Source organism: Equus przewalskii, chromosome 6, assembly GCF_037783145.1.
Source record: "Equus przewalskii isolate Varuska chromosome 6, EquPr2, whole genome shotgun sequence".
NCBI classification, from domain to species: Eukaryota; Metazoa; Chordata; class Mammalia; order Perissodactyla; family Equidae; genus Equus; species Equus przewalskii.
In genome coordinates, this window is record NC_091836.1 from 49,602,144 (window position 1) to 49,615,631 (window position 13,488).

Genomic DNA, 13,488 nt, shown 5'->3' on the forward strand with positions numbered 1-13,488 from the left:
ACACCAAGGTGGGCAGCTCTGCCCCCTCCAGGCCCCTGCCGTGACTGTGAGCTGGCCTCACCGTTGCCGAGCGCACGGGAGCCACAGCTCGAAACACCACGACGCCGGGGTGGGGTAGGGAGGGGACAAGCAGGGGGCAGAGGGACGTGCCTGGGGAGGGGGCCTAGGGGTGTGGACTCTGCTAGGAATGTCCGATCTCACCGGAGCATTCTTCATGAAAGACGAGACGCAACTCTGCTTTTTAAGAACAAAGACAAGGCAGGAGTGGGCCGCCCGGGGCGCAGCCATGTCCCTAGGTCCTTATGGTCACAGACAAATGCACGTTACAGAAAAATAAAAAAAGATCACCCCTTTATTGAAAATGTGAACAAACTCTGAAAGAATATTTGCCAAGAATGGCCACTAGAACCTCTGTGGGCAGAGGGGCTGTCATTTTTAGGTTCTATGTTTTACATTGGTGACAAATATTTGGGGGCAATGATCGGGAATACTTTTGAACGCAGAAAAATACTTTTTTAAGAAAGAACGCCAGCATCGAGTTCACGCGTGGCGCTTAACTCTACTCACTCGGCTTTTCTCACTGCCTGATCAAGCCTCTGCAATCTGTCACGGTTACACCCCATTTCACGGGACCGGCCTGGGGGGCAGGGAGGCAGTTGGGGCTGTGGGCAGGGGTGACCCCTCCCGGGAAAGCGCACCTGGGATGACCCTGGGGAGGAGCTGCCACAGCCTGTTGGTTGCAGGACAAAGATGCTGGGTGCACAGCCCGGGGCTCTGAGGACCTCACGGGAAAGGGCCACCAGCAGCCACCCTGTGTCAACTGTCCCCAGGCCTGAGCCAGGGCTGGAAATGGGGTGCGTGAACCACAGAGCTCCCTCCAGCTCCCTCCAAACCACTCTGGAATCAGGCAGTTCGAGCGCATTTGGCAGAATGTATTTTCACGTGTGTGATACTCTGCCAAACCTGCACCGCGCCCCACGGCAGCCCACAGGCCTCGCTGACCGGCCCGGCCCCCGCTGCCCTCCCCTCAGCTCGCTCTGCTCCAGCCACACCATGCCGGTGTCCTCGCTGTGTCTTGGGCACCTCAGGCCCAAATCCCACCCAGCCTATTTAGCACCCACTGTCCATTTTCTTGGATTTTGCCTCCTTTCCTCATTCTGGTCTTGCCTCAAATCTCACATCTTCAGAGGCCCTTGACCCCCTCCCACAGCAGTCACTCTAAAGGGCTCTGTTTTCCTCCAGCGCTTACCTCTCTCTGAAATTACCCCACTTGCTTATGTCCTTGTTGGATTCTATCTCCCTCACTGGCATATCAGCTTCCCAGTGGCAGGGACTCTGTCAATTTTGTCCCCTGCAGGGTTCCCAAGGCCAAAACAGAGGCTGGCACACAGCAGGTGCTTAACTGACATTTCCTGAATAAACAGCCACTGGAAAAGTTTGACCAGGAATGCCCTGAGCCAGAGATGCCACAGTCCCCACTACTCCCTATTGCCCCAACTTGCTTCATTCGCTTGTCACTTTTTCTCCTTCCCTGCCCGGCCCCTGAGCTGTTATGGAGATCTCTCCAGACTGCTCAACAGCTCTACAGGCTGGGCTTGCTGCTCCCGTTTCAACAGAGGGCGGGCCAAGAAGTGGGGAGGGTAAGTAACTTCTGGAGGCGGGATCTGGACTCACACCTGTGCCCCGAGAGGGCTGGCCTCTTCCTGGTCCCCTAGACTAGGTTCCTGCACAGGCAAAGTGGGGGCCACCGTGCCTGAGGAGGAATGCCCAACTGCCACACAACAGCCTCCTGGGGGATGCCCTCTGGCACTGTCAGCCCTCCCGGCAAAGCTGTGTCCCAGGAGGACTTTTCCCAGGGAGGCCACATGCAGAAGAAAGCCAGCATGACTTGGAATCAGGGACGCTGAGCAAGCCGCAATGCCCGAGGTGCCCACAAGGGGGCGCCGCTGCGCAGGGCCCGGCGGTTACCTTGGGGGTCAACCTCCTTGGCCAGTTTGAGGGCGTCCGAGTTGGCCAGGTCCATGTTGGCAGGGGTGACGGCCAGGATGAGGCTGCTCTCCCGGCTGATGAACTGGAGGATCATGTCCTTGATCTGGTACTCGATGTCTGGGGGCTGGTCCCCCACAGGTACCTTGGTGATGCCCGGGAGATCGATGAGGGTCAGGTTCAACACTGGGAGGAATCAGAGGGCAAGGCCGTCAGGGCCGGGGTAGTGGAGGGGAGGCCCGCACAGCCCGCAGACCAAGCTCAGCCCCCAAGTGCGGGGGAGGGGCTTGGGCAGGCCTCAGGACATTTGCACCTGCAGACCACAATCACTCTAAATGGCTAAATAAACCTCAGCCCCTCCATGCAGCCAATACCAAGGAGCCGCTAAACTTGTTTTAAAATGATGATACTCTGATAAGAAATATACTCTGAGATGCATTCATACAAAAAAGAGGCACAAACCATTTTTATATTATGCTCCAATTTGAGTCAAAGTGGTGAAACATACATACATGATCTACACATGTATGTATTCATAACTGCTTATCTATGCATTATATGTTATTTGCAGAACTTAAAATATATTTGCAATGTGTGCAGCCAGGTAGGGTTTTGCTGTATATTCTTTCGTAATTTTTTAATGCGAGCCAAAGATAGGCATCATTTATTCAAAGACAAATTTTAAAACTCATCACAAGGGGGCCCTATTGAGGAGTTGAGAGTCTGCTGGAATATTCCCCAAGTGCTATCTGAGCTAGCCATCTGTGCCTCTAGGCCAGAGGCCGTCCACGGCTGCAGGCTGCTCTGTTGAAATGATGTGGTTTTAAAATCAGGATATTTTGCAGACAAGGCTGGCTTCCTGGCTCCTCTCGAGGAACTGGAAGACCTGGCTGTCTTGGGCTGTGTCACTATGTAGCCACCATCACCCAGGAGTCAAGCGGGGGCTGCCCCTTTCAGAGGAGCATACAGTCGCACTTTGCCCCAGTCCCCACCACTCCCAACAGTCTTGCTGGCAGGCTGTTATTATTTGTGAGTGTGAGACCGACCCAAGCCCCGAGAGGTCCAGTCAGCTCTCCTCTGCCCCAGACATGACGGGTCACGCCTGTGCCGCCTACCGTGTGGCGAGTAGACCCGCAAGTTGATGGGCACTGGGGAGATGCCTTTGTTGGTCCCCGTGACCCTGTCGGTCTCTGCTTCGATCTCCTGTCGGACTTCATCAAAGTCTGTAAACTTTTTGGACTTGCAGTGCAAAAACTCGGCATATTCTGAAACGAGGAGAAAGATGCTCAATGAGAAAGAACAGGCTCGCAGCGGGCGGGGAGCAGACGGCCTTCTGGGACAGGCGCTTGGTCAAGCAGAGTGAGGAAGCCGTCACGGTCGCTCCAGGAATCTGGGGACCAAGAGATTCCTTCTCGTGACAAGTACTGGGGGCGCTCCAGACCTCGGGGATCCCAAAGGGAACGAACTGGCTAAGATCCCCGTGGAATGGATACTCTCCAGAAGCATTTTACAAAACGACATGTCGTGACATATTGTGAATCCAAAAACATATCAACAGGTGAGTGTGACTAGCACTTATTCTTTGTTTTGTTTTGTTTTTTTGAGGAAGATCGGCCCAGAGCTAACATTTACCACTGATCGTCTTCTTTTTGCTGAGGAAGACTGGCCCTGAGCTAACATCCGTGCCCATCTTCCTCTACTTTATACATGGGACACCGACCACAGCATGGCTTGCCAAGCGGTGACCCGGGATCTGAACCGGCGAACCCCGGGCAGCCTAAGCAGAACGTGCGAACTTAACTGCTGCACCACTGGGCCGGCCCTATTCTTTGTTTTTGATGAACAGAATACAAGAGGAAACATCAGCATCCATCACCCACTGCGTGCGTGACGTCTGCTGGACGAAGCTTCTGCGATGGTGTTTGTCATACGTGAGACTGAGGCCTGGGTCTGAGGGACAGCCGCCCTCGCTGTGGGTCATGGTCAAAAGACACAAGCCGCTGTCCCAGGGGGATCCTGAGCCGCCAGCGATCTCCAGCTCGGCGACATTCCCGGGGGGGGGGGGTCCCGGGGACACATTCACCATGTTCCCTAAGGCGCCTGCACAGGGTGGGGAATGGGGCCACTGCTGGCCTCACCCAAGCCTGTCTCACTGTCCCTCCTCCCCTCCTGGATACTCAAGGGGTCCCCACATCTAGACACGAGTCCCTCAGGAGAAATGCTTTCTGGGCAGGGCCCGAGTGGATGTACGAGGCCTCTTCATGCCTCCTGAGCCCAAGGTGTCTGAAAGGCGTATTGATGCTGAGATGAAAAGCATCAAAAAAGTAACTAATGTGGAGCCAGCCCAGTGGCTGAGTGGTTAAGTTCACGCACTCCGCTTCAGCAGCCTGGGTTTCGTGGGTTCGGATCCTGGGCACAGACCTATACACCGCTCATCAAGCCACGCTGTGGTGCATCCCATGTAAAATAGAGGAAGACTGGCACAGATGGTAGCTCAGTGACAATCTCCCTCAAGCAAAAAGAAGATTGGCAACAGATTATCAGCTCAGGGCCAATCTTCCTCACCAAAAAAAAAAAGGAACTAATGAGGTGGTGCTGGCCCTATCATCAGGCTGGAGAAATTCCAAGCACAGATATGGGATAAGGCAAGAATAGGAAATGTCCATTGTAGGACGTAGGTGCTGAGCTGGCGTTCGCTGTACAATTCCTCAACTCTTCCCCTAGGTTTGAATTCTCACAGTAAATGTTGAGGAAGGGGGACCTTCTAGGCTCAGAGATCAGGGCTCCTGAAGGACGCTAAAAAGAAGAGGGAAGTAAGTCACGCTGGCAAACAGCCCAAAGAACCAGACCAGCACAGAGATGCAAAGATGGGCACGGCCGCGCCGTTTCTGCGAGTTAAAAACTGGAAATCGCCTCGATGGCCAGCAGGAGGAGACCTGGCTCCTTGAATGACAGCACGGACACACCATCAGCTGCCTCCAGAGAAAGGGAGGAGATGGAGGCCCGTGACACAGAAAACCCGGCAGGTCTAGACTCTCCCCAAACGAGTAACGAGACAGAAAGAAATGTGGGCAAGGCGGCTCGCCACCCCATGGCTGTCGTCCGACAGACTGCGCTGACCTTCGGCCCTGGCTCGCTGTGGCTCAGCCCTGCACATGGCCTGTCTGCTCCTCACAAGTGAGCGCCCAGGCGGGCAGGCGCCTCCGTGATGCCTGTATCACAGACAGGAAACTGAGGCCCGAGCTCAGCGGTGGACCTGCCATTCAGAGCTGAGATCCTTTGTCCCCAGGTGGTGAGTCCCACGGCCTTTGCGAGGCCACCAGCAGTCCTTTAGCCTCTCGGAGCCTCTGCTGCGGGGGTTGGGGGCTTCGTGGGCTCAGACCACTGAGGACCTAGTCCAGCAGGGGGCCCGGCTGCTCAGGAGCAGGGGCAACAGGGACGCGGCTGGCAGATCCAGGCTCAACCACCCCACCCCCATCGGCTGACCCCGTTCCCAAGGACAGTCACGCTCCAGCCCTTCACAGGGACAAGAGGAAACACTCGGCTGCTCTTCCTGCAGCAGCCACCAAAAATGGAACAGTCCTCCACCCCCCGCGGCAAACCTCAGCTCTCTTCCGGCTCAGCGCCCGGGCTCAGCGCCCACGAGAGACCACCGCCCTTCCAGGAGAGCAGGGGCTCTGCGACAGGAAGGCACTGGGGGCCGTGGCATGGGACCTCTGCGCCCCCAGGCCTGGTGCCCGGAAGGCCTGGCCCCACTGCCTCTTCCAGACAGCCTTCCCTGACTCCATGCCACCCGGCACCCATCCTGCATCTTAGGCCTCCTCACCCGTCAGACCCAGGCCACCCTGGATCACGTCTATGGGACCAGGCCCTGCTGGCTGTGGCCCCCAGAGCCCAGTGTGCACCGGCAGCCTGCGTCTGTGTGGGGGAAGGACATACAGGAGACAGTGTGAGAAACCGCAGCTTCTTCCCCAGCAGGTCAGTGCACAGCACAAACCACATCCTCTGTGCCAGACAGGAGGGTTCAGGAGCCAGCCAGACCCACCCCTCACCTCCTGCCTTCTCTGCTGGGCTCCTTGTCACGTGTGCTAGACTCCAGGGTTATTGCAAAGTGAAAAAGTGTCCACCAAGCCTGTTTTCCCCCGGTACCGACCCTCTTAAAGCCAGGCCTCGGTCCTCCTCTCCTCAGAATCCTCCATGGCTCCCACCTGACCCGAGAAGAAGCCAAAGGCCTCACCCCAGGCCCCAGGGCCTTACAGAATTCTCTTCCCCAACTTCTGACTGCACTCACTGCCCTCCAGCCACGCTGGCTTCTCTGCTCGTACTCCAGGCTCACTCCTGCCTCGGCCTTTGCACTAGCTCCTCCCGCTGCCTGCAGACGCCACCATGGCTCCCTCCCTTGCTTCCTTCAGGCATCACCTTCTCTGGGAGGCCTGTCCTGATCCCCACCTGAGACGACAAACCTCCCTTTCCTTATCATCCTTGTCATCCTCAAGCACACTAAGATCATTTACCTTGTCACCCTGTGTCTTTTCTCTGGTTCCCCGCTAGAAGGTCAACCCCACACGGCAGGGAGCCGAATCCATGTTGTTCACTCTGTGTCCCCAGGGCTCCCTCTGGGTATACAGCAGGTGCTCAATAACTACGTGCACAATTAAATGACTCCACCGGACAGATAATACCAGCCCTGCTTCAGCTTCCATGAGGTGACCCATCTTCAAGGCCACTAAGCTGGATATACGGGAGGCTGGACAGGGAGCGGGTCTGGTGGGGCCACCTGTTCTCCCCTCCCGCCCTCCCTCTTCTCCAAAGCCAGGCTCCTGATCTGATGGGGAAGATGCACACTGCACGAGCGTGTCACAGCAGGTGCCACAGGCACTCAGAAAAGAGCCCAAACACACCAGGAGCCAGGAGGGATCTCCTGGAGGGGCGGCGGCCCAGCTTCAGCCCCGGCCCACCCCAAGATGAGGGAGCTAGGCAAGGTGGGTGGCCAGAGAGCCCTGCCCGTGCCATCTGTCTGAAGTGGCGACCTTTCCCCATGCCCTGAGCATGACCCGGGGGAGTCTACAGGGAAGGAGAGGGGTTGTCCATTGGCCGGGGTCCCCTCTGTGCCTCAGTTTCCCAACGAGAATAAAAACATGAGAAATTGAAGGGAGAGCTCAGTCCGGGGCTCCACAGGCCTATACATGCTGGAGTACTGGAAATAATTTTTTTTCTTTTTTGTGATGAGGAAGATTGGCCCTGAGATAACATCTGTTTTTTTTTTTCTCCCCAAAATCCCAATACATAGTTGATATTCTAGTTGTCAGTCCTTATAGTTCTTCTGTGTGGGACACCACCACAGCATGGCTTGATGAGCAGTGTGTAGGTCTGTACCCAGGATCCAAAGTAGAAAACCTAGGCCACCACAAGCTTAACCACTTGGCCATGGGGCCAGCCCCAGGAGATAATTTTTTTTAATGATCCACTGTCTCAAAGAATAAGTCAGAGGCCTGAAGGCTGAGCTTGTCACCTGCGACACCTGGAGAGCCCCGTCAGCTGGTCCCCAACAGCTAACACCAAGCCATGGCCTGCTCTGCCATCCAGGTTCCCGTGTGGAACTGCACCCCTCTGTCCCCGGCCCAGCTGCCGTGTCCGCAAACCGTCCCTGCCCCTGGCCCCGGGGCAGCCACACGCACCCCCAGCGCCGCCCTGCCCTCCGAGCCCGTGGACTCCCCGGGAGCAGGGGCAGTTGTGTGACCAGGCCCCGGGCCCTGCGGGACCCAGCCCAGAGCCTGGTGCCCAGCAGGAATCGACGACTAAAGTGGGCCCTCGGCCAGCGGTCACGCTGCCAACCCGGGGTAGCCGGCACCCTCCCCCACCACAGGCCCCTGCCCGCACCCTACCTGGGGGTCCGTGAAGGCACTTGCAGGGCTGTTTCTAGAAAGAGGTTCTGCCCTCCCTTGAGGACTTGCTCCTCATTCAGGTCTTGGCTCTAAACGTCACTCCCCGGGGAGGCCCACCTGACGCCCGGGCTCCAGCAGCCCCGGCCCCTCATTTTACGCTCCTCACACTGGCGCACCACGTGCTCAGGTGTCGCCTGCTGACACCGGAGCTGCAAGAGAGCTGACACCCAGTTTTGGGGCCTGGTCCACAGCAGCTGCGCAAAAAACTTAATGACGAGTGACCCACTGCAAAGCATTAGGGGCTGCAGCCTAGAAGGACATCACTCCCCTGATCCCCAAGTGGGTCCTCACTGTGCTAAACAGCCAACCCCCACCTCGGGCATCCCCTGGACCCTTCGACATGGTGCCCTCAGAACGGAGGCGACAAGTGCAGGCCACCACCTCCTGGGGGTCGGCACCCTGGGTACCAGGAAGCAGCCCCATGACAAAGGCCAGGGTGCCCTCAGGCCTGGCTCCCCTCGAGACCCGTTTTGAAGGAGCTTGCAGAAGGCAGTGTCAGCGCACCCTCCCCAGCCCAGAGTCACAGCAGGTCATGTACCCGCGGCCCCTGCGGTGTTTCTCCAGAATTGTGAAATGCGAGGCTCTACTGGGGCAGCCTACCCTCAGCCCGGCCCTTCGGGCCTGGAAAGGGCAAGTCGGGCACCACAACACGATTCCAGGAGGTGACAAGGAGCAGAGCAGGCGGTGGGAGCGCCTAGCCAAGCCAGCTTGGTTCCAGCCTTTCCCCCCGCGCCTCAGTTTGCCCACAATGAAATGGGACAACACAGAGCCCACGGCAGGAGGATGTGAGAAAGCAAGCAGCTTCCGCAGTGCCAGGCCCACAGGGGACACACAGAGATCATGTGCCCATCTTCGGGGCCCTCGCGGGCTGTCTGGGGTCTCAGGGCTCTTCCCGGAGGCGCTCTGCCCTGACCTGCACGGACACGGCCCACCCCCTGCTCCGCTCTCAACCCACAGAGCGCAGCGGGAGGCGGCGTCTGCCTTCCCCAAACCCAACGGTGACAGCTTGCAGTCTGGTTGACGAGACCCAGGAGGCTGTCTGGGGGCTCAAACACACTGGGAGACCGTGAGGGCCACACGGCCGGTCGGATCAGACTGCGAGGGACCCTCCAGAGCCTCCAGCCGCCCAGGCAGCGGCACAGCCCATGACCGCTCCCCAGTCTGTGGGGTCCGCGAGCTCCCTCTGATCTGAGACTAGCTGTGAACATCTCTGATTTCGGGACACGCTGCCACTGGGCGGGTGGGATACTGTGATGGACAGTAAGAAACACACGTTGGTCTTCCCCGCCTCTGGCAGAGAGCTCCTAGGACCCTTGGAATGTGCGAGAAGATCAGAGCGATGAGGGAGTCTTGATATTCAGAACGAGCCCCTTTCCACCACCCCTGAGTTTATGTGAACAAGCTGCCTAGGAAAACGCTTGAGGATGGGGAGGGTTGGACCGTTCAGCCACGCCCCTCGACCCCCGGGGAGGGCACGGGGCTGGAGGTTGAATCCACCACCTATGGGGAAGGATTTGAGCACCCAAGGGTGAAGAAGCCTCCATAAAAAGCCAAGAGGCCGGGCTCAGAGAACCTCGGCCGGAGAGCAGGCGCCGGCGGCGAGCGCGTGCTCAGAGGGCTGGGGGCTCCGCGTGCTCTAGCCCCGGCCTGCGCATCTCTTCCATGCGCCTGCTCCCGAGTCAGGTCCTTTTACAATAAACTGGGAATGGAGTGAGTGAAATGTTTCTCTGAGTTCTGGGAGCCGCTCCAGCAAAGTAATGGAACCTGCGGACGAGGCTGTGGGAACCTCCGCTCTACAGCCAGCAGGTCGGACGCACAGGTGACAACCTGGACCTGCGGTCCTGTGGCTGGAGCCCTCACCCTGTGCCATCTGACAGCAGCTCCTGGCAGGGGGTGTCAGGACTGGCTTAAGTTGTGGGACAGCCAGTCAGCGCCCGCCAAGACCTGGCAAACAACTTAGTGCTGCCGGAAAAACACGCGTGGAGAAGGCGCCAGCCCCCAGCTCGGTGCACACCGGGACCTCTGCGGAGTCTATGGGCTTTGCAGAAAGGGCCTTGCCAGGGCCAGGCTCACGGGGAAGGTGCTGGACAAAGAGCCGCTGATACTCCCGCCCACAGGCGAGGAGGGCACAGCAGCAGCCCCGAGGGCAGCCCCAGGTACCTGGCCAATTTGGATGAAGCACCTGTGGGAGCCAGGCCCTGTGCTGGGCACAGGGGAGAGTGGTGGGTGGACAACACGCCCCCACCTCCCTGCCCCCGTGCCACGGAGGTTCACGCAGTGGGAGAGAGACCATTAAGAGAGTATAAGACGGGGCGGCCCTGTGGCCAAGTGGTTAAAGTTCAGTGCGCTCCATTTTGGCACCCTGGGTTCGCAGGTTTGGATCCCAGGCATGGACCCGCTCCACTCATCCACCATGCAGTGGAGGTGACCCACATACAAAGTAGAGGAAGACTGGCACAGATGTTAGCTCAGGGCTAATCTTCCTCACCAAAAAAAAAGAAAGAAAGAAAGTATAAGAACAGGACGGTGTCCTGTTAGGAGGAACCAAGGCAGCAGTGACTAGGGGTGGGGGGTGGGGCTCGCCCAGGGGAGGAGGAGGAGGGGAAGGAGGATGAGGAGGAGGAGGAGGATGGGGCAGGTGTTCTGGGCCAGGAGCACAGTGAGGGCAAAGGCCTGGAGGCAGGAACAGATGAGCTGGTCTTGAGGATGAGGAGAGAGACTGGCTGCAGCCGGGAACCAGGAGGAGGTGAGGTCCCAGGTGCCAGCAAGGCACTGCGTGGGCCTCAAAGCCACGAGAAGGAGGCTGGGAACCAAGTCCTGACATCCCCTCTCTGGCTGCTGCGAACACCGGCCGAGGTCAAGGTCAGGAGGGGAGGCCCCAGTCATCCACATTCCACACACGAATGGTCCCCAGCACCAGGATTACCAGGCCCAGGGTGGGGGTGGGGGGGCTCCCAAGGAGGTGCAGGGTTCACTCCTGAGCCACCAAACTTCCTGGTGGCTGCAATCTGAGGTAACTTTTAAACTAAGCCAATTAAAAGTACTGGCTGGGGCCAGCCTGATGGCACAGCAGTTAAGTTTGCACGTTCCGCTTCGGCAGCCCAGGGTTCACCAGTTCAGACCCCAGGTGCGGACATGGCACTGCTTGGCAAGCCATGCTGTGGCAGACGTCCCACATAGAAAGTAGAGGAAGATGGGCAGGGATGTTAGCTAAGGGCCAGTCTTCCTCAGCAAAAAGAGGAGGATTGGCAGCAGACGTTAGCTCAGGGCTAATTTTCCTCGAAAAAAAAAAAGGAAAAGGGGTCGGCCCGGTGGCCAAGTGGTTAAGTTCGCGAACTCTGCTTTGGCGGCCCAGGGTTTCGTCAGTTCGGATTCTGGGCACAGACATGGTACCGCTCGTCAGGCCATGTTGAGGCAGCATCCCACATGCCACAACTAGAAGGACCCACAACTAAAATATGCAACTACGTACCTGGGAGCTTTGGGAGAAAAAGGAAAAATAAAATCTTTAAAAAAAAAAGGAATGGCTCCCTGAGACCTGTCTGGACGAGGAGAAGCCGGCCCATGGGGCCTCTCCTGCCAGAGAGGAGGACCAAGGCCCAGCCTCCCAGCTGTGTCGTGGAACTCTGGACCCCACAGGAGGGGGCAGCCATGCCACACCACATGGGGTGCTGTGGCCATGAGGGGGGGGCACCACCATCACCCCATTTCACAGATGAGGAAACTGAGGCAGAGAGAGGGAAGCTCCTTGCCCGAGGCCCTGGATGGTGAGGGGTGGCAGCCTGGCTCTGGAGCCCCGTCCCTGAGAGCCAGCTGGACGAAGGCTCATCTCAAAGAGCAACACAGCTCCACGTCACCCCCAGAGGGCTCGTGAGTGCCAACCAGCACCGCGTCCCCGACAGCGCTCAGCATCCCCCCTCCTGTTAGTGAGGCGTCTCCCCATCCCCCGCCCCATCTCCCCAACTGTTCAAGGCCTCTGTGATCCGTGCCCCAACTCCGCACCTCGGGGTTACTCTAGACCGCCCTTACCCCGCTGGCACCACCCTGGGCCAGGCCCACCACTGCTCCCTGGTCTGCCTACGAGTCCCCCTGTCCCTGCCTGTCCTCCACCCGCAGGCGGTGGGCTGAGCCGGCTCTCCCCACCCCACACGTCTGAATCCCGCAGCACGGTCTGCCAGGCCGTGCCACCCGCCTCCTGCCGCCCGGCCTCCCTCCTCCCCAGTCTCCCTCACAGCCTCAGACACTCTACTGCCCCTACCTAGAACGTTCTCCCTGGGCCCCTGGCCCAAAGTAGATCCAGGCTCCAAGATACTCTCCCCTGGTCCCCTGTGCTTTCCCCTCTCGACCTGACCATAGTGATCCCACATCTGCCACCCCCACCAGGCCAGGGCTCAGGGAGGGCCGGGCCCCTCAGGGTGCTCACATGGCCTTCCTGGCACCCAGCCAAGGCCCGGCACTGGGAATGCCAAGGCCAGGCAGGGGAGGGGGAGTAAGCGAGCTTGGGACACAGCAAGGGCCACTCCCACGTGGGACAACCCAGGCGCCTCTCCCCCACCCCCTCCCCGCCCCGAGCCCAACAGGATCCAACTACATCTCTGTCTCCATGGCTGCCACCCTGTCCCCTCCTGCCCCCAGGTCGCCCTGCCCCTGCGCTGGTCCCTGTGATCTCTTCTCCACCAGTGGCCACAGGATCTGGTCAAGTCATACCTGGGCCACACTCCCCAAGAGTGAGTCTAAGGGTGGGATTTCAGATGACCCCCCGTGCGCCCTGAGGCAAGTGGCTTCAGTTTGGAAGCCTCAGTTCCCTCAAGTAAGGTGGGGCGGACAGGAATGAGACTTCCACGTTAGTCCGTGTCAGGCACTGGGCAGAGGCGCCCTCCCAGTTGCTGCCCTCAGTGTGCCCGCAGCACTGTCACTCATCATGTGCTTCTCTTCTCCCCTAGGAGGAATTTCAGTTCCTCCGAGAGGCCGTGCTGGGCATCGCCCCTCGTGTCCTCACACACTGCTCTCTGCTGGGAAGCAGAGTTCCCCTTCCCCGACACAGCCCAGTGCCCCCGGCAGCCCCAGCTCAAACGTCACTTCCTGAGAGAAGGCCCTGGACACCCACCCTCCTGTGTGTCTCCTTCCTGGTCTCACCCCAAGTCTCCGCCTTTAGTCCCCTGGCGCTAATGGGAGCCCAGGAAGGCAGGCGGCAGGTGGTGGCAGCAGCCCTGGCCCAGCCTGTGGCATGCAGTGCTCAGTGGACCACCGCTGGGGGACGGCCATTGTGGAGCTGATGGGAAGGGCCTCCCGCCATGACACGGTCCGTGAGCTTTCAGGGCAGGAAGGCAGCCAACCTGTCTCCCCAGCAAGCTGTCCCCAAACAGGCCAGCAGCAAGCACAAAACTGCAGCCGCAGGGACAGCATCACTCAGCAAGGGCCGCACGCGTGCCAGCCACCGTTCTACAGGCTGTACGTGGATTGGATAACGAGGTCTTCACAGCCACGGACCAAAGCGGCACTATAATTATCTTCACTGTCCCGACAGGAGACACGGCTGTGTGCGGCGGTCCCTCCC

The 13,488-nt window shown here is 58.8% G+C and overlaps 1 protein-coding gene across 20 annotated transcripts in view; it reads right to left on the reverse strand.

The window, feature by feature from the left end:
• Positions 1-13,488, reverse strand: part of DNM2 (dynamin 2) — a 78,666-nt gene that overhangs the window by 36,681 nt on the left and 28,497 nt on the right. For 14 of the 20 annotated variants that reach the window (XM_070625498.1, XM_070625501.1, XM_070625499.1 and 11 more), the window contains exons 3-4: positions 3,102-3,251; positions 1,969-2,172 (exon numbers count right to left, since the gene is read on the reverse strand). In XM_070625498.1, coding sequence (XP_070481599.1) covers positions 1,969-2,172; positions 3,102-3,251 — 354 coding nt within the window. Of the gene's footprint in view, positions 1-1,968; positions 2,173-3,101; positions 3,252-12,189; positions 12,314-13,488 lie in introns of those variants that run through there. The other 6 variants (XM_070625518.1, XM_070625516.1, XM_070625517.1 and 3 more) reach the window with 1 other exon arrangement.